Here is an 18942-nt window from a genome sequence, read left to right as displayed (position 1 = left end):
TTTAGATTGTTTATTATTATTATTTTTGGTGAAATTATAAATATAATTTGATAAATAGTATAATTTATCTCTTGAAAAATATAAAACTTTATTAAAGGAAAACACAAATATAGAAAAAAATTTAAACACTCGTCTTACACTTTAAACAATTTAATTATTTTGAATAATTAAAATAACCCCAATTAATATAGGAAGGAGTATACCGCAATCATGTGATTATTTATTGCAACACACACAAGGAGGGATTGAGTATTTATATCTAGGACTAGAATTAATCTTCGATGTAAGTTACGTAAAGCTATATTTTTATTTTTTGCCTCATAATATTATTCATATTGATTAAATTCTCACAAATTAGAAATATTTATGTTAGCGGTGAAAGAACAAGTGAAAAAAGGATTAAATAAATTGAAGACATTCACCTTATTAAAATATCACTCATCTAAAACAATCCAAGCGAAAAAGGCTATATTTGAACCATTTACATAACAACACTAATATTGTTGTATTTGTACTAGTAGTATAATAAATGATAAAATTGATTAGTTTTATATAATAAAGGAGCAAGTTGTATCTTTTTCCCAATATTGTAAAATATAGAAAAAGAAAATCACATTAATTAAGGAATTATAATTAATTTTAGTCTATCTGAATCAGTTCAATTCATTTTTTTTGTTTTTTTAATTTAAAAAAAGGCACATTAATTAGAACCTATATACGTAAAAATGTCTAAAACTGAGAACGTGTTTAGGTGGGCGTCTCTTTCATTTTCCTCTTTAGTTATTTGGACTAATTGTCAAAATAAAGATGCAAAGTGGTAAACAAGTGAACAAAGTCACAAGTGTAAAGGTCAATTCAATAGTTAAAACTTATAAGTTCACAAAAAGATAATATTCAATGATACAAGTGTTTTATAAACATAGTATATTTATTTCGATTTTTCAAAAAAAAAAAAATTATAGTATCGAATGAAGCATCTATTCCTTGTGAATGAAGCAAACTAACATTTTTAGCTTGTTTTAATGTGTGGGGCATTCTATTTGTAAATTTACTATTTTACACAAGTAGCACAGTACAAAATTTATTCTCAATTACATATATAAGTTCATTTAGTTTTGGATGTGCAAAATAAATTATCTATTAATACTCTTAATGGTATGAACTATTTAAAAATAGAAATAAAAAAACAATGCTGACTTTGCTCAAATTGTAATTATCGATTCGACATGTAATATTCTTATCATTAAATTTTTTGTCTTTAAAATTATAAATTCATATATAATATTATTACAACTTCAGCAAATATTTAGATATAAACTTGTGCTATGCGCCAAAAATATTAAATAATCCGACAAAATGAGTACGAAGATGATAGAAGTGATAATACGAAGCTAGGTCTACTGCCTTGGCTCGTTTGTATATCGGTTTACTAATTTGTTCAATGGAACTCCTCTAGACTTGTTTGAACAGTCTTATTTTTTAGTCCTCAGTTATTTACATTCAAAAACAAATAAAATATCATAGTATAAAAAATTAAAGAAAAAAAAACCTTTTTTTTTAATATATCGATGCCCAACATAGGTCATTTATAAACAGGTAGGAAACCCATCACATTTGATCTCCTAACCAAATAACATGTTTTCAAGATAATACCACAAATATACATTCAGACTCTCATGTCTCCAAAATATTGTTGACAAAAAAGACAAAAAAAATAGAAAATTACAACTTTGTAACTTGTATTTCTGTTGTCCTTTAATTAACTTGTCGACATTTTACGAATTTTGGAAGATTGCAAAGTTGATTAGTACATCTTAGAACGGATATTTAAATTCAAATAAATAAATTAAAACGAAAGAATTGAGTACATTCCTGTGCTATCGATTAAAGTGGATCCAAAATTATTATATTCTATGAATTTTAAGTGATTTCACGTGGACAAAAAAGTCACAAAAACAATCTAATATTGTATGGAATAAGTCATTTACTAAAAAGATAAGGAGAAACATTAAATTGGAAGCATTGAGTTGTTGTAACCTGTTTGACCCAAAAAAAAAAAAAGTTGTAGAGTGATTGGCTAGTTATGGGGGGTAACAGTAGCAAAGTCGACCTTGCGGGTCGTAGAGAAGTAGTAAATACTCTTTGTATTTTTAGTCTAAGCCTCACAAATTACATTTATTAAAAAATATGACGTGAATTTTTGTATTTGATCCAATTCCAATATGAATACAACTACAAGTAAAACTCGTCTTTGTCAAAGGCAGAGATGGATGAGGTTCTATGAATTTAGACGAACTCATTAACTTTTTCATAAATTCTATATTTTGTATTAAAAAATTAAATAAATATATGTTTATTAACATGTGAACTTTCAAATAAAATTGATTTAGAACGCTCAAACTCATAATCATGACTCCGCCTCTGAAACATTAAAGCATCACTTCGAATAATTGACAGTGTAAGTCGTTTCTGTATAATCTCCTACTGACAATAACATTTACGCCATCAAAATCATGATGTTGACAATATATATTTGATTTAAAATCTTATACTCCTATATAGATGCTTTTAACTTTAATTGCATTTCAATTTTATACTAATCTTCTATTATTAGAATGTTTTTTCCTCTGTATGGAAGCCTTTCAAGATAAATAAGACATGCAAAAGGGGGAAAAAAAACATGAGCTGGCATAACTTAAATTACATTATCACAAATAATAAATGAGAACCAAGTTAATTATGAGGATTTATAACAATTTTTTTTATCCAGAAACTGACACTACAATACAAATCATTTAATGCAACCATTTTTAATTAAAGTCTCTTAGATCCGCAAAATCAATAAAATACAGTAATATAAATCTTTTCCAGCTGAAAATTTTGGTTCCAAGGTGACCACCCATAACAGCGGGACAAACAAATTTTAACAATATAGTAATATGGTGTTCAAAGTTTACCATAATTTAACCCTCAAAAATGCTGTGTGAAAACTGAGAAGCATTATGAGACATGATGATGAAAATATTACTAACATTTTAAATAATATAGTAATATGAGAGCTAGATGCATATAATGTTTAACATGAGAGCTTAATGTACTAAACATCTCAAATTCACGTAGTTGTTTTACAACAAAAATTTAGACTCTCATTAAGAGTAACATAGAAAACAGGAAATGGAGTATAAGAAACACAATTAGTAATTCAATTTCCCATTCAGTAATATAGTTTGCTTAACATAAATTACTTCCTTCGATCCTATTTGTACTTGTTAAGTTTGCCAATAATAGTTATCTCAAGATTCTTGCCATTTTAAACAATTATTGGAGTATGGTTCATCAGTAACCAACAATATATATTAATGACTTTGACATCACAATTCCTGTATCACTATTTATTGCATAACAAGTCAACCAAAAAAAGATAAAAAAACTCCCAACGTCATCAATTACTTGTAACAATCATATTTTGTCGTTTTCATATGTTAGTCTTGGTTTAAACTTTCAATAGATCTGGTCCTTCAATTTTTGTCAATGTAACGACTGAACAAAAACAAAAATATGATCTTCTCTTCCAGGAAATAAATGGTGAGTTCGTCTTAATGTCCTAATTTTAATCAGAATCGCGATCCCAATTTCCCTCTTTTCCAGTTAATGCAATGAACGAGAATATTATGTATTCGCCGGTTTTGCTGGCAATCCAAAAATGAAAATATACAAAGAAGAATGAAGGTAAACAACAATCACGGGCTATATAAGATTTCATCTAGTATCATCTATGCACAGGAGGCGTTCCAATGTCTTACTGTTTACAGAAATATGGCTGCTCTATAGTAAAGCAAATATTTATAAAGAAGAAATACTGGCAAAATGAATTAGGCTTACCTAAAACAGGAGTCAAAAAAAAGGGGTAAAAGAAGCAATTTACAAACAAGTTGTAGGCGATGTTATAATCTGGTTTTCCCATTTAGTGCATAATATGCCTTATCCGCACTGGCTAATCGATCCTGAAACATTGTCCACTCATTTCTGCACCTCACTCTTACCTACAAAAAGGAAACAAGTAACTAAGATGTGATGAAATAAATGGGCAATGATATTTCTCAAACTAGATTTTAGCTGAGCCGCGGATTTGCTTACCCCTTCCCAAGGGGCTTTACCATTCTCCGAGCTACCCTGTATGTTATCATGTGACAGAAATCGTCAAGAAAAAACTTAAGAAATGATAACAAGTCATACGAAATACAAGGGAGCAATGAGTTAATAGTTGCAGAAAGCAACTTCAGCCTTGGAATATATAGGGAAGCAAAACCAGCTTTAGCTCTAACGAGACATAAATCATCTCACAAAGTGGCATTCTTGTTTCGTAAACCAATAATCTCCTTCCTACCTAGAAATCTAAAGAGAAAAAGGATACTAAAGTTCAGTCATCCTATGAGTCTGCCGCCTTCAGAGGACTTTTCAAGCTAGAGTGGTAGGTTTTTAGATCTATCAAACCTTTAAGCAAAATCATAACTGCAATAATCTCTTTTCTTTTCTTTTTTGGGGGGGGGTGGGGGGTATGCAGAACAATCCAACGACAAAAAGTAACTTCTTTATCTCTTTCTTGTCGTTCTGCGATATGCACTAAAACTAACATAGGCACTTGCCACAACAAAATTTAACATGGAATAGTAGTAGAGATTCAGTTATTTATTTTCTGGAAATGGACATTTACTAACCTGACTTCCAAGGGAAGGAATAACTTGATGCACTATCCATTGTGAATCCACTACACCAATTTTTTCATGCGCAGGCTGCATAAACAAATAAAAAGTTAACTCCTTACCAAAAAATAAATAAAAAGAAATTAGGTTTTGCGAAATGGTCTACCATACTTCAAATTAGCAAAACCTCTACAATACTAGAGAGGATGGTTTTAAATGTTCATAATGTTATCAAAGTCTAAAGGGGCAGCAATATCATGGTACATACACAAATAGAAACTACTGACCTCTACACATCTTCTGAGAGCGAAATCCAATCCCCATCCATGCACCAAATCATTCTATAAGAAAACATCAAGTGGAAGCAGAGCTGTCACTATAATAGTACTTGTATTTATTAATGCACTCATGACCACTGTAAATGCATTCTTGAAAGGATCACAATGAATACATATCCCAATTGAAAGAACTACCTGAATCATATGCCAAACACATCGCCATGCTTCTCGAGAAAATACAGGAGCCATTATTTCCACGAAACTGAAAAAACAAATAAGGAAAAAGATAATTTGCAGGCCAACGCTAAAAACCAGATGGTGCACTTGTGTACTGGCCTTCTACAAATCAATTTCCCAAAAATTGCTATGTGTAGAAAACCAAAATAATACTCGCTGACTAGAAATTGCCTGAGTATTAATTTACGAGAGGTTTATTTGCTCAATCATAAGTTTTTAGGAAGAAAACATGTACAGAAGATGTCAATTCAACATTTTGCTAGGTTAACGACAATACATTAATGGCATGCAGTTCTACTCATAACATACAAAAAATTCTCCAATCTTCCTTTGTCTACCAAAATTGTCATTTCCTAGCTTCTGAAAATTGAAAGAGTGATTTCTACAGTCTTGAATTAGCGCCTATCTCCCAAATTTCTGCAGTCATGACTAAAAATATAAACATTCATGATACAGCACAGACCCTTGAATTCTTCCACAGACGTACAGAAGGTGTCAATTCGATGTCTTGCTAATGTAAACAACAAATTGTCATCGACAATACATTAATGGTGTGCATTTCAACCCATAACATACAAATACTTGCCCCCATCTTCCTTTGTCTACCAAAATAGTTGTTTTCTTGCTTCTCAAAATTAAAAGAATGATTTCTACAGTCTGAATTATTAATCAACAGCGCCTAAGTCCATTAAATATCTACATATATGTGTTGGTGGATAAGTATAGATTTTCTCCAGCTTGCACATTTTAAAATCTCTGTGAGAGTGTGTGTGTGAGAGAGAGAGAGAAGGGGGAGGGGGGAGAGAGAGAGAGAGAGAGTACGCTGCACAAGGAGGTAACCGTGGATCACTGCACCAGCCTGGTTTCTCCTCTGTACTCCTGTTTCAGGCCACCAACAATTCTAAATGTGCATGAACACGAGCTAATCTCTGGAGAGATTCAATCCTAACTATTGGGGGCCCAGAGATGGGAACTGTCAGAGAAAGATGGGAGACAGCAACACAAGGGACTTACTTGTGAACTTCTCTATCACCTCTCCTCTTTGTCATCTGCCATGTTAGACCATTGTTGGGTTCAAGACCTGGCTGAGAGATCTCTAGTCCATGTTTCTTAACTAGCTGAATATACCTGTCACATTCAGGTCCCTAGATTAGGTGGAAACGGAAGTGACGAGTAATCTCTCACCCTTAAGAATGAGAAGTTATTGAAAAACAACCAGAAAGAAACACCTACTTGTCTGCATTGAAGTGTTCAACCCCCAGATCTTCGTCCCAGATAAATATATAATCATAGGCAGCTACGACATCAGGATGCAAAAACCTCTTTGCATACCACCTGTTAAGGGAGATAGAAAGACCCACAAAAGATTATGGAACTACAAAAGAAAATACCAGTCTAAAATCCTATTTAACACCTTCCCTTCATCTTATCATCACAAACTCAATAGAAGGGTGTTATACATGCTAAAGGGCTGCCAGCATTGGTAAAAGTTCTGAGGCATATTTCTTTTGATTCTTGCATCATTAATGGGAGTTAGAATCCCAAAGATTGTTGCATAACTAGAAAGTCTTACCATTTTGTCTGCTTCCTAATACTGATATGAACTGCACGCTTGGACCATTCGAACTGATCCCATTCACTCGTTCGACCATCATAATGAAAAAGCAAAATTTGAAAATCCTCTGAAAACTAACCAACAAACATAAAATAAAATTCAGTGTGGATACAACATAAAAAGAAAATGATAATGATGTATGATACCACATTCAATGGATCAGCTTCTTTTTGTAACCTTTTTAACGCAGGCATCGATGTTGTTCTTTTGATCCAAACCAACTGTAAATGTCACCAAATACTTTGGCTTATTCCTCAGATCCTGAAATTCCACCACATTTATAAGGCTACACAGAAAAAAAGGAAAAAAAAAACTCCAAATCTTACAAAGACTAATATTTTATGCAATTAGAGAGTTGTCCTCCTATCTGTTAACAGCTTTCCAGAAAAGGATACAAATACTGCACTTCTAATGAAGAATTCTCAAATCATTCACATTATTAAATCATCCACATTAAAGTATATCAGATGTAAAACTGGTCATTTCCCTGTGACATAATACCGAGCCGGAAGCAGATGAAGTGGACATAACCATTGTTATAACTATTTTGTATTTTGTTTGATAACATGGACATGTGTGAATAGCAGCTCAAGATTGCAGAATAACTGTAGGTATCATAAACCCTACACTGACCAGACATTCTTTTCTTTTTGGACAAATAAGACTAATTCAATGACTACAAGCTACTCTTTGCATCATACCTCACTTGGATCACCCCACAACCTTCGTAGATAGAAATCTGATTCAGGGACCACGATCCCTGGTGGCAAAGACTCTGCACCGCGAGGATTTGTTGGAACATATATCTAAGAAACAAAATCAACATCATCAGTAATTGAATATGAACTTCACGATGTTCTGGATGCCACATCTACTCTGCAATTAGAACATATATCTTAGACCATTTCTAAATGGGAATATCATGCATTTATTTCTGCATTTTTTCGTAAAGTTGGAAGAATCACCATATTAGCTTATCTTGTAACAAAACCAATAAATAGAGCAGACTCGGCAACTTCAGATTAGCAGTGCATACAATTGTAACAATGTGCCACTAATCAGTAGTGCACATTATCTTCAATGATATTATTTTTTAAAGTTCAATTTACATGACAGAAAAATCCACTTTGACAGTCAAGATAAATAGATGACAATTTTCTTGAACACTTCTGTAAACAATCAATGATATGAAAGGTAGCGTTCAATAGTTCTTCTGTATTGTTTCTTTTTAAATTCTGTTAGTATTTTCGGTATAGTTTCTGAATCTTGTCAAATTGAGTTTACTAGCGTAACTCCAATCTAAAGTTGGTTCACAAAAAGCAATTCTGTCACATATAATTGCACACAGTAAGTTTTTTCCATCTTGACCATCAAGCAACTACTGATCAAAAACAAAGTCCTAATGTTCTTTGAGCATTAGCAAGTGCATTCATTTAAGTGTTTCAGAAAATAAGGGCATGGAATGGACAAGGCAAGAAAGAAAAAGGTACAAGGGCCCCACTCCCCATCTAAGTTCATCTCATGCCAACAATACAAAAAATATAATGAGAAGTAGAATTTCTCCATATTTCTTGCTGGCATAAGAATCTAGTAGGACTATAAGACTTCTACAAAGTTTGGGACCCTAAAATAGCAGAATTAGTGTGGAACTCTGTATCACTGCCAAGACAGAGGTTTATTATGTGGCTAGCAATGCAAAATAAATTGCTTACGAAGGACAGGCTGTTGAATATGAACATTCAGGTAGATGATAGGAACTGTTGCCTGTGTCAAGCTGCAGTATTAGAGACAAACAATCACTTGTTTGTGGAATGTGACTATGCTTTCAAAGTGAGAGATGCACTAGCACAATGGTCAAAAATTTCAGTCCCGACAAGAGATTTGAATACTACACTGGAGCTGATCAGAGTGAAACATTGGAAGAGGTTTAAGAAACAAGTATAGCTGCTATTTTGGGAGCAATAGTATATCACATATGGAAAGCCAGAAACTGTACACAGTTCAAGGAAGTACAGTTACAACATACAGAGATAGTGAGTACTATCATTTGTTAAATCGTGGAGAGGATAGAGATGTATAAGTATACTAAGGAAGCAAATAGATGTAGAAGTTTTTGGCAAAAAATCTGTAATTAGTTTGTTATATTGTTGAAGCCAAACTTTTTTTTTTTGTGCAAGGTAAAGTTTGTTGAAGCCAAACTTTACTACTCCGTAATTGATAAGGGTGGTGAGGGTTGGATGAGACCAGTTTTTGTATGTGGTGTTTTTTGTTAATGGTAATATTCACATTGGTTGCCCAAAAAAAACATCACTAAATTATATTTTCGATTAACTGGTATCACCACCTATGTAACTACTTTTTCCTCTAAAATGAGTCTCAATATGTGTGACTCATCTTGTGAATTAAAAAATGAGACTTTCTTAACTGGTGTTTAATATTCTACTTCGCAACCACTAAATGCAACAAAAATGCAGATGAATCCATCCATAAGGAAAGATTGGTTTGCTGGTCAAACTGACACCATTAGTAGTTAAAGTGTGTGTTAAAAAGCTTCTTTTTAACACCTTTTTCATGAGCATACAAGTGAATCAACATAGTAACGCTGCAGGGAAGAATACATAATTTAAAGGACTTTGAAGTGAATAATAAGTACCTTAGGTGTTAAAGGGACACTGCCAAGATTTTCAGGAAAACTACGTCCACTAAGTCTTTGATGACCGTCATTGAAGGCTACATCAAGAGATGATAAAATGCTTGAAGGTAAAGACATCTGCAAAGGATCCCCAAGATTATACTGATGACAGGGGCATATTACTCTCCACCAGGGAGACCATTCAAAAGTAGGGCCGACGTACCTTTGCTAGAGAAACAGATGGAAACGAAATACCAATGAAATATCCAAATACCATTCCCATGATTGTTGTTATTATTAGCCTGACACTGTCATTTGATCTTTTGAAAACCCCAGTGAACCTTAAATAACAAAGAGGGTATTTTGTAAGCTAATAATGTAAATAAAAACCAAGAGATACGGTAACTAAAACTCGGTAAAATTCATCACAACGGCATATCTTTCGGCCTACAAACCTGCGGTGAGAGGTTACCATTGTGATAATAGTTGCTCAACTCAAAGGTCTTGCACTAGGCAGAAACCAATTCCTTGAGCAACCCCAGAAATGAATATAGCATCATCCACTTTCAAAAGAGCAAACTTGACATGCCTGAAAGAATAAAGATACATTACTCGGGGCGGTGTATACAATCCATACCTACATACTACACTAAAAAATTATCCCACTAAAGGTTTGATAAACTGTTCACAATTTTAACTGAGGAAGTCAAAAATTAATTGAAAACCCTCACCAATTTAACAGTTGTTGAACTTGTATTTCAGTTTAAGAACTGTCTAGTTGGTCTCTCGTAGAAAATAACTGTAACTTCAACTTATGAATCTTATTAGTTTCCGAGCAAATGGGCAAACAAATCTTACTTGAGCTATTGATTTGGGCCATCAAAAAACCCTAAGACCCGTCAATCAATCAAGAATACTTTAAACTAACGAGTAGAACATCAAAATGCTACTTGTAATCAATGTGAAAACCTCAATCCCCATATAAAAACCCAAAAAATTGCAAAAAGCTATTAAAATGTAGTTCATTTTGTCAAAAAAAAGGAATTACAACAAGAGATCGAATCCCGAATATAAAGCCCTAAAATCCAAACAAATTAAGTGTTTTTCAATGCAAAACGCAGCACGTAAAGGATCAAAATTGATGAACAGATGAAGATAAAGTGGGTTTTGAGAGTCTTACAGGTTTTCCCGATGGTTTGAGAGAGAGATTTCGATGGGTATCAAATTTCAATGTTTGGTTATATTGTGGGACGAAATGTCAAATATTGAAAAGTATTGTTCCCCAGAAACAGGATTTGTGTAATCACTCCGTACCATACCGTCCCTTCCCACACTATATATAATTAAAATAAATTGACTTAATATTTTACAAAATTTGATCCAGATAAATTTATATTATTGAACATCATTTATTAATCAAAAAAGTACATATTAACCATCCTAAAATGGTAAGAAAACATTTTTTAAAGAATTGAGACTTGTTCCTTGTTTGGATGGTTTATATTGTTAATTTAAATATAATATTTATTTAATTATTATTTAAATTTTATTATATCACATTAAATCCATCTTTATTAAAGAAACAAAATCTTGTTTTTGAGTGAGGATAAATTTATTGTTATTGTATTATTATTTTAATACTTTTTTTTTCATTTTATCTTTAACTTGTTATTTAATACATCTTTTTATTTTTTATTATATTTTTAATAATAATTCTACTTTTTATATTGAATTATTAATATGTGACGTAATAAAAAAAATCATAAAATATATTGAGATATTATATTATATTAATATAATATTATATAATATAATATATTATATATTCTGAAATAATACGTAATAACTATCCAAACAAGAGAGCAGGTAAATAGTCTTTAATTGCTTTATACTTTAATTTTTCAGTTTAAGAATGGAGACACACTGCCTACATATATAACTGATGGCTTACCAACAATTAAGAGGTTGCTCCGTATAAATCTCACGAAGAATTTGAGTTACAAATGATGAATTGTATTTTCAGTGTAAGAATTTGAATTTTGCCTCTTCTTCTTTTTCATGATTAGATTGAAAACTTTGATAAAGTGAATGAATCTAAAGTTTTAAATTTTATATTAAAGAAATATATTTACTTTAACTATTGAAAACTTTGATAAAGTGGATGAACCTAAAGTTTTAAATTTCGAATTAAAGAAATACTCTATAGTTATTTTAATTATTAAAATATGGGTTCTCTTTTGATGTGGTATTGTGTAACACCAACATGTGTAAAGCTTGATGATAATGTGTACCCACAAAAAATTTGCATGTCTGCTTTCTTAGAACACAGCCTGTGATCCACCAAAGATACAATCACTTTATAGTGCATTCATCCTATGATTTGAAAATACATAATTCTTTTTTAAACTTTTAACTTTGTAGTTAGTAAAATATGTTCCTAATGCAAGATGTCTTGATATAACCACAAGGCTTAATATATAAGTAGTTTTTAAATGCGTAAATTAATTGCATTTAGATATTTGAATTATAATTTTTCACTTAAAATACATAATATAGCATTGTCCTATTGTATATTCAAATTTTGGAAAATGTTTTATGTGTATTTTAGAAGTTGCTTGTGTATTAAGATTTAAACATAAAGTTGAAAGGTTAAGTAGAGTGCACAACCACTAACTGTCCAATATTGTTAGCATAAATTGATTGAAATCAATATTTCAAGAACTCACGCAACAATCAACATTTAGGGATTAAATTACCTTTGCTCTTTTTTGTTCTTGTTTATATTTGATATTTAATAGTCCCTCATTTTCCTTTTAAATCATGCTTCATAATCAAGTTAGAAAAAAATTAAGCAAGTGTTGTCCTAATAAAATGACAGAAAGTTTAGTAAGTATAATATTTATTTCTAATCGCCTCAAGTAAGTTTATCATTTTACTTTATATAAATATTTTTTTTGAAGTCCACTTTTCAATAGATGATAAATATATTAATCTTTTATTTTTAATTTGTTTGTGGAGATTTTTTTTTAAATCAAATTTTATAAAGTAATACAATGGTGAAAGTAAATAATCAACGTATGAAGTAAAAATATTATAATTTATTGTTGATTTAATAAAATAAACATATCTTATGGAGTAACTATATACAATAAAGATAAGCTGACATTTCTCTGTGTCTAGCACTTGGTTTATTATCCTTGCTTATTATTTTCATTATAATATAATATAACAAGTCGAATAAAACAAGCTGTTTAGTTTGTTGGTCAGGTCTTTTTCAATTGGGGGAGGTATTTATTAGATTAAAATATGAGTTAAAATGTGTATGACTGTTGCATGAAGTGATTCTTGGACATGACAAGTGAACAAATGTCTTACTATTTTCTCAAAAAATTACTTTCTTTATCCAAAAAAATTGAAATTGAAAAGAAAAAAAAAATTTCATTTCGGGTTTCTGGCCATTATGACTCTTTTGTAACTAAGTTAAGAGTCTCATGAATTCTACTATTGCTTCTGTATCACATGATTCTATTGCTGTTTTGGCTACTTTTGCACATTTTTTATTTTATTCTCTTCGTTTATCTTCTTTTTCTTTATATCGAGATTTATCGTACTTGAACAGAGAATCTTTTGAAAACAACCTCTTCACCTGCATAAAGTAGCTAGTGATAAAATTTACTTACAGTTTATCCGCCCTATATCTCACTTGTGAGATTTTACTGGATGTATTATTTGTTACTTTTCAAGTTGAATTCAGAGGGTCAAGGAAGAGCGAAAATGAGAAAAGAAGGATACATACAGTCTACAGATAGCCACTTTTTGGCTGTTACAATGTTAGACTATACAACTCTTAGTCCTTACTTAAATGTATAACAATAAGGAAAAAAACTTATCAAATAAACCTTCAATGATCTATAAATGAAAGAAGAAGAAAAAAAAATATGAATTTTTTAGAATTTTGTACAATGTGAAGGTACACCTGTCTCATGGTTCACAGTTACTATCTCTGTTTGATTGCATTTAAGAATATCCTGTCCCAGTTTTGCACCAGCTGCCTTTAAGCCCTTGAGAGAAACAGGTTGATTAAAGAGGTTTAATGAAGGTAATCTTGTAGCTGCAGGCATTTTTCCATTAGGCAGAAAGTTTCTGAAGTCTTTTTTTAGCAATGGCACCTCAAAATCAGCCTTGTTATGTTTGATCACATTTTCTTTAGCTGCAATATGTGCTCCTGGTTCCATATGATTAGTCGAAAAGCTTGTTTGATTTGGAAAATTCGGATAAAGTGTAACGTACCCTCTTAAGTACATCATGTCTATCAAGAACTTCTTCCAAGATGCTTGCCAACCATTGGTTCTTGATCTTGGGATTTGTACAGGATTCTGCTTCGCGTCTTCTGTGAATCTCATGTTCATGTAAACGTAGAATTCCCGCCATTGCTTTGGGAAAAAAACTGCACCCCAACTGCAAGGTAGCTGGTGGAGATAAGGTGTGTTTGGATGGATGTGTTTGAAGAATTCTGTTGCATTCCATTTAGGCCTTTCTTTTACAACTTCTACTAACCGTGGAGTGTAAAGAGAGATCGAAGAGAGCTCAGGGAGAGATATTTCAGGGTCATAGTGGTAGGATAAGAGCGCATATTTGATCCAAAGGTAATAGTATGGGGAAACTTCAATGTCATCTTCAAGTAAGAGACCAAAATCATCGTCCGATGAGGGGTACCAACTCTCACTAACTGCTCGAATTAGGCCTCCTTGAATGATTCTCCTTCGAAGAATTTTGGGTCCATGAGGCCAATTGAATGAGTTGACAAGCTTTAGAGTTGCCTCATCCACCTTGCTATCCATGTTGAAAGTTATAGGAACTTCTTCACCAATGTAGTATGCATCACTTAGAGACTTGAGAAGCCTTGCAAGTGAATTAGCTCTGGTTTGTGTGATGATATTCACATGAATCTTCATACGGTTCCAATCTGAAGTAAAAAAAACGCGCTGTTCAGAAATCTACACAAAACAGAAGGGAAGTATTTAGTGTAAAATACATTAAGTTCTTACTTGGCAATGCTGTTGAACGAATATCAGCCATCCAAAGAACCTTTGACACCGATGACTTTGGAAGAAGAACGATTGTTGAACTATTTGTGTTAGCTTCAGTAGCCATCTTCAGAGCTTTCTTCACGTTAGAGTCTGTATCGGCTACTGTGATCACTAAGCTAGGATTGTGAATTTTGATTAGTCCTTTCATGCTAGCATACACTGCTTGAACAACAGGCACTTCTGAATTTGAATTTCCTGATAAAGCACCAACTCCTAGATCCATAATCTTGAATCTTTTTTCCTTGCATACTGTCTTAGGCCAGTTCAAAGCTGCTGCAGCATCTTCACAAGGGCAAAAGTTGCCTCCTGAGACAACGATATAGGCCTTCTTTCCAACAGTTGAACTGAACTTTAGCAGAAGAGGCGCAAGAGCTTTAACTTCATCGACAGAGTGGGCATAGAAAAGCACATCGATTTTTTGTGGATACATCGCAGCCCATTGTGTCACGTAACCAGTAGAAAGCGCCTTCCACCACTGATCATCTCGTACTTGAACAACGTCTTTGAAAATTACAGTTGTTTCGGATACATAGGCAAGCCTATGCTCACTGTCACCCCAAGTGTCTTTATCTTTTGGATCAACTGGTAGCACAAACGAAGCAGCATTTCTATACTTCTGAAGCTGATAGCTGCAATTTTTAATGAAATTGAAGTCATTATAAGTTCTTGTAAATTTCCTTTACTTTCATAAAGCAGATTAAAATCCAAAAAGAGGATTACTTAAGGATCAAACAAGAGAGACACAGAATATGCAGGACTCCTATAGTATAATACTTTTTGCAGAAAAGTTGATCATTAAGAAATCAAATATTATTAGGTGAAGAATATTCTTTTCTAAAGTGCCTAGAAAAGAATAGACATTCTAATGATCAACTTGCAAAATGCTAATCTTTATCAGATAACAATCTAGTGGTACACTATGCATTATCAAGTGGAGTAGTCCTAGAATATTGACATTTTTTATATCAATATATGAACAAAGTTATATTACTTTATGTAATGTACTCATTAACATATGACTGACTCGCAAATTTTATTATCTTTTCTTAAATGAAGAGATTGATGAAATTTCTGAAAGTGTACATATGATTTACTGTGTGAAATATTTTGGCACAGAAAAGTAAAATCTGTTAAAGTACATACCTTAAGTGCAAGTCTTCCCCTGTCATGAACGTGAACGGTGTCTCGATAAAGAGTGTCTTGACAAGTTCAGAAGACATAAACCAAGAACTAGAGAGGAAATCCACCTGAACAATTTTGTTCACTGTGATGTTATAGGCAGGATCAGGTAAATACAGCCCTGCTTCCTTGGATCGAAACTTCCTATAGCTCGGAAAACTAGAATCCTTCTGTCTAAAAGGCAAAATCCTACCAATGCTGCCCAAAACAGAATTTTTGTACTTGTCTGTTCCTGCAACATGTGCTAACATTTGCAGCATCTTTTTCCCTGGGATCATGTCATCATCGATGATATATACAAGGTCAGCTTCTGTTTGTAAGGCCAATTGGAACCTTCCATAGTACTTGAAATCATAGCTTGAACTGATAAAGCTTATTCTCGAGTCATTATATCTATGAACAATTCTCTTTAAGGACTGTTCATTTGGACTTCCAAATGAGAGCACCCAAGCATGATGAAATGGGAGGGTTTGGCCTAGCAAAGAGTCAAGCTGAGCACAAAGTGTTTTCCTCTTAAAATGATTCAAAATCACTGTGATTTTTGGCTTGTTTGGACCGCGCAAATCCCATTTGGACTTCATCGCCATCAGTTGAGATAGAGTCTCAGCACCAAAGGACTTTCTTTGAAAATTTAGCACTTCTTGATAAAGCTCTGTCTTCAACTTGATCATGACAGCATCGTTCGACTTCTTCTGTACAAAATCAATCTTCTCATGCTCACAAACTTCAGAAGGACTACTTGGTTGAGTACTTTCAGCTCTAACAACTGAATTAGCTTCCTGATTATAACGAGTAACGACGTGAGGAGGGATTATGAATTGCTTCCATTGGTTAGCAATTCTTGTAGTCCAACTAAAATCTGGTTTAGACCTTAAATCTATAGAGGGGCTCATGTAATACAGAAGAAATGTAGCATAAACAGCAAACATAAACTGTAAACATGTTAACAAAGTAACAACCCTTGAAGAACTACTCTTCTGTTGTCTCATCTTACTTTTGTCACTCAACAATCCTTCTAAAGAATCTCCACTTCTCATATCAAGATTCCTAGCTAACCCCATCAAAGTTCATCCACATGAAGACTATCCACCTACAAATATATGAAGTGAAAAGCAACTCTTAGAAGAAAAGAAAAAATCACAATTCAAGAAAATTGTTATCTCTTAGTACAACACATAATACAAGTAGACTTAAATAGATGATTAAATGAGCTTGTTCATTGGATCTTGGGCAGAGACAAAGTGTGTGTTCTAAGTAATAAAGTGAAGTTGAAGAATGGCATAGGAAATGCAGCAAAGGTCACATGGGATTAACACTTTAAACAAATAATATAAAGCAACCGCGTTACCTTAACTATATGGTTAGTGTTCTTATTATATCCCACTAATTAAAAGCCGGCTTTGCTGCCAGAAAAGAAGGTTCACCCCTGCATTTTTTGGTACTCTAATCTTTGTGGTTACACTAAATTAATTTACAATGTCAGTGTATATAAGTTAAATTCATAAAAAACTATTGTACTTCACTATTAATATAGACATAAGTTATTTTAACGTAAATAGCATAAAGATATGGTACTTTTCAATTTTCTTAGCAAAATCCTTGCTAACAAAAAGAATACACTTTTGTTTATGACCAAGATGTCTGGGTCAGCTTTCGTGCACCACTACTAATTTTATGAGATACATGCTACCTCCCACCAGCAACAAGTACCAGGTAACAAAGGAATACATACCGTAGGACACAAATATGAAGAAAAAAGAAGTGCTAGGTAGAAATATGAATTTACCTTGGAAGTAAAGAAACAAGAAAGAAATATTAGAAATGAATGGGGGACAAAGAAGATGTGCCTTTAATTTCTTATTCAGCAAATTAAGCTAAAGCAAAGCCTCCAAGGTAAACTAAAAAAAGTTTGGAGTAATAATGAAGAGATTTATATATGTGGGAGAAATTAAAAATGGGTTGGCAAGGATTGACTTTATTGGTTTAGTACATATATTGCCTTCTTGCCAAACTCTGTCAATGTTGAACACAACAAACCTTTGGTCATGGACAGATTCTTTTCTTTCATGAGGGCCAATATTGGCAGACATTATCGTTTAGTAAAGTGTATAAAAATAATATTCAATAGAGTGTATTAGTAATGTATGTATTAGTTATACTTATATAAAATAATATACATTGTGTAAAAATATTTATTTACAAGAGTACTACACTCCTCGATACACAATAGAATGTATAACTAATTAGTTATACATAGCATGAAAAGATGCACCAAATAAGGAAGTACTAATACATATAATTAATGCATGCATTTATATTAAAATGTGAAACTCTTCAATATGGTATGATGAAAAATATCAAAAGCGTTTCTACTCTAATGGTTATTAAAGATCACAAATCTGGATTAATTAAACGAGTTGATATCAAAAAAATAAAATCGAAATGATTATTTTTTTTTTAATAAAAAATGACAAGCACCTGAAGCAAACACTAAAGAACGTGTGGTCAAAGAGAAGAGCTGACTTCATTGCAAGCGTTGCTTGAGAGGTTGAAAGTTAACGTAGTGTCTCAAGTCTCAAGTAACACTAAATTAGAAAAAAGCTTCTTTAGTTTGTCTAATTCACAATAAAGCTATATTTATTTTGTCAACGCTGAATATTTTTATACAATTCACATTCTCCCAACTTCATCTACTCCCTCTATTTCATTTTACTTGATTGGGTAGAAAAAAATAAATATATCATTCTATTGATTTATCGCTAATAAATTTACAGAATTTTATTCGATTTTTCAATACCGTTACTTAGTATTGAAAATATTATCTAAAAGATGATTAATGAAACGTTGATTTTCATCTCAAGGGAGGAATTACTAAGTTGATAGGTTGTTTAGTAAAATGAACGGTTCCAAAAAACATTTAGAAAAAATAATGAGTATTATGACACACTCCTTAAGAGGTTTAAAAAAAAATTCGTTGTGGGGGGTAGGGGTAATCAATACATTTTGAAATTTAGATAAACGCATTCATTTTGGATCATAAAAAATGGTACAAATCTGTTTATTTTGAAACTTTTGAAAGAATTTATTTGGATTAATTTATTTTAAGTTATTTAATTGTATTTAAATAAAATAAAAAGTATTAAACTGTATTAAACATTAATCTTTTAATTAATTAAAATAATAAAAAGATAAATATAAATTTTAACTT

The 18942-nt window shown here is 32.2% G+C and overlaps 2 protein-coding genes across 2 annotated transcripts; both read right to left on the bottom strand.

Annotated features, from left to right (window-relative positions):
• Nucleotides 1–3724: 3724 nt before the first annotated feature.
• On the bottom strand, nucleotides 3725–10787 carry LOC107023848. Its single transcript, XM_015224667.2, has 15 exons — nucleotides 10646–10787; nucleotides 9921–10054; nucleotides 9689–9806; nucleotides 9487–9603; nucleotides 7535–7639; nucleotides 7011–7094; nucleotides 6792–6907; nucleotides 6452–6553; nucleotides 6233–6346; nucleotides 6041–6097; nucleotides 5177–5243; nucleotides 4991–5044; nucleotides 4719–4793; nucleotides 4138–4173; nucleotides 3725–4043 (listed from the first exon to the last, which is right to left on the bottom strand). Exons 2-15 carry the CDS (start codon nucleotides 9938–9940, stop codon nucleotides 3945–3947), a joined length of 1164 nt encoding a protein of 387 aa, XP_015080153.1. The 5' UTR covers nucleotides 9941–10054; nucleotides 10646–10787; the 3' UTR covers nucleotides 3725–3944.
• Nucleotides 10788–13235: 2448 nt separating this feature from the next.
• On the bottom strand, nucleotides 13236–16975 carry LOC107021911. Its single transcript, XM_015222623.2, has 3 exons — nucleotides 15699–16975; nucleotides 14514–15184; nucleotides 13236–14431 (listed from the first exon to the last, which is right to left on the bottom strand). The coding sequence occupies exons 1-3, from the start codon at nucleotides 16793–16795 to the stop codon at nucleotides 13413–13415; spliced, it is 2787 nt and encodes a 928-aa protein (XP_015078109.1). The 5' UTR covers nucleotides 16796–16975; the 3' UTR covers nucleotides 13236–13412.
• Between the last annotated feature and the right edge of the window lie 1967 nt (nucleotides 16976–18942).

The sequence above is a fragment of the Solanum pennellii genome, chromosome 6, assembly GCF_001406875.1.
Source record: "Solanum pennellii chromosome 6, SPENNV200".
Lineage (NCBI taxonomy): Eukaryota > Viridiplantae > Streptophyta > Magnoliopsida > Solanales > Solanaceae > Solanum > Solanum pennellii.
The sequence above is the reverse complement of the archived record's forward strand: the minus strand, read 5'-3'. Positions and strand labels throughout refer to the sequence as shown.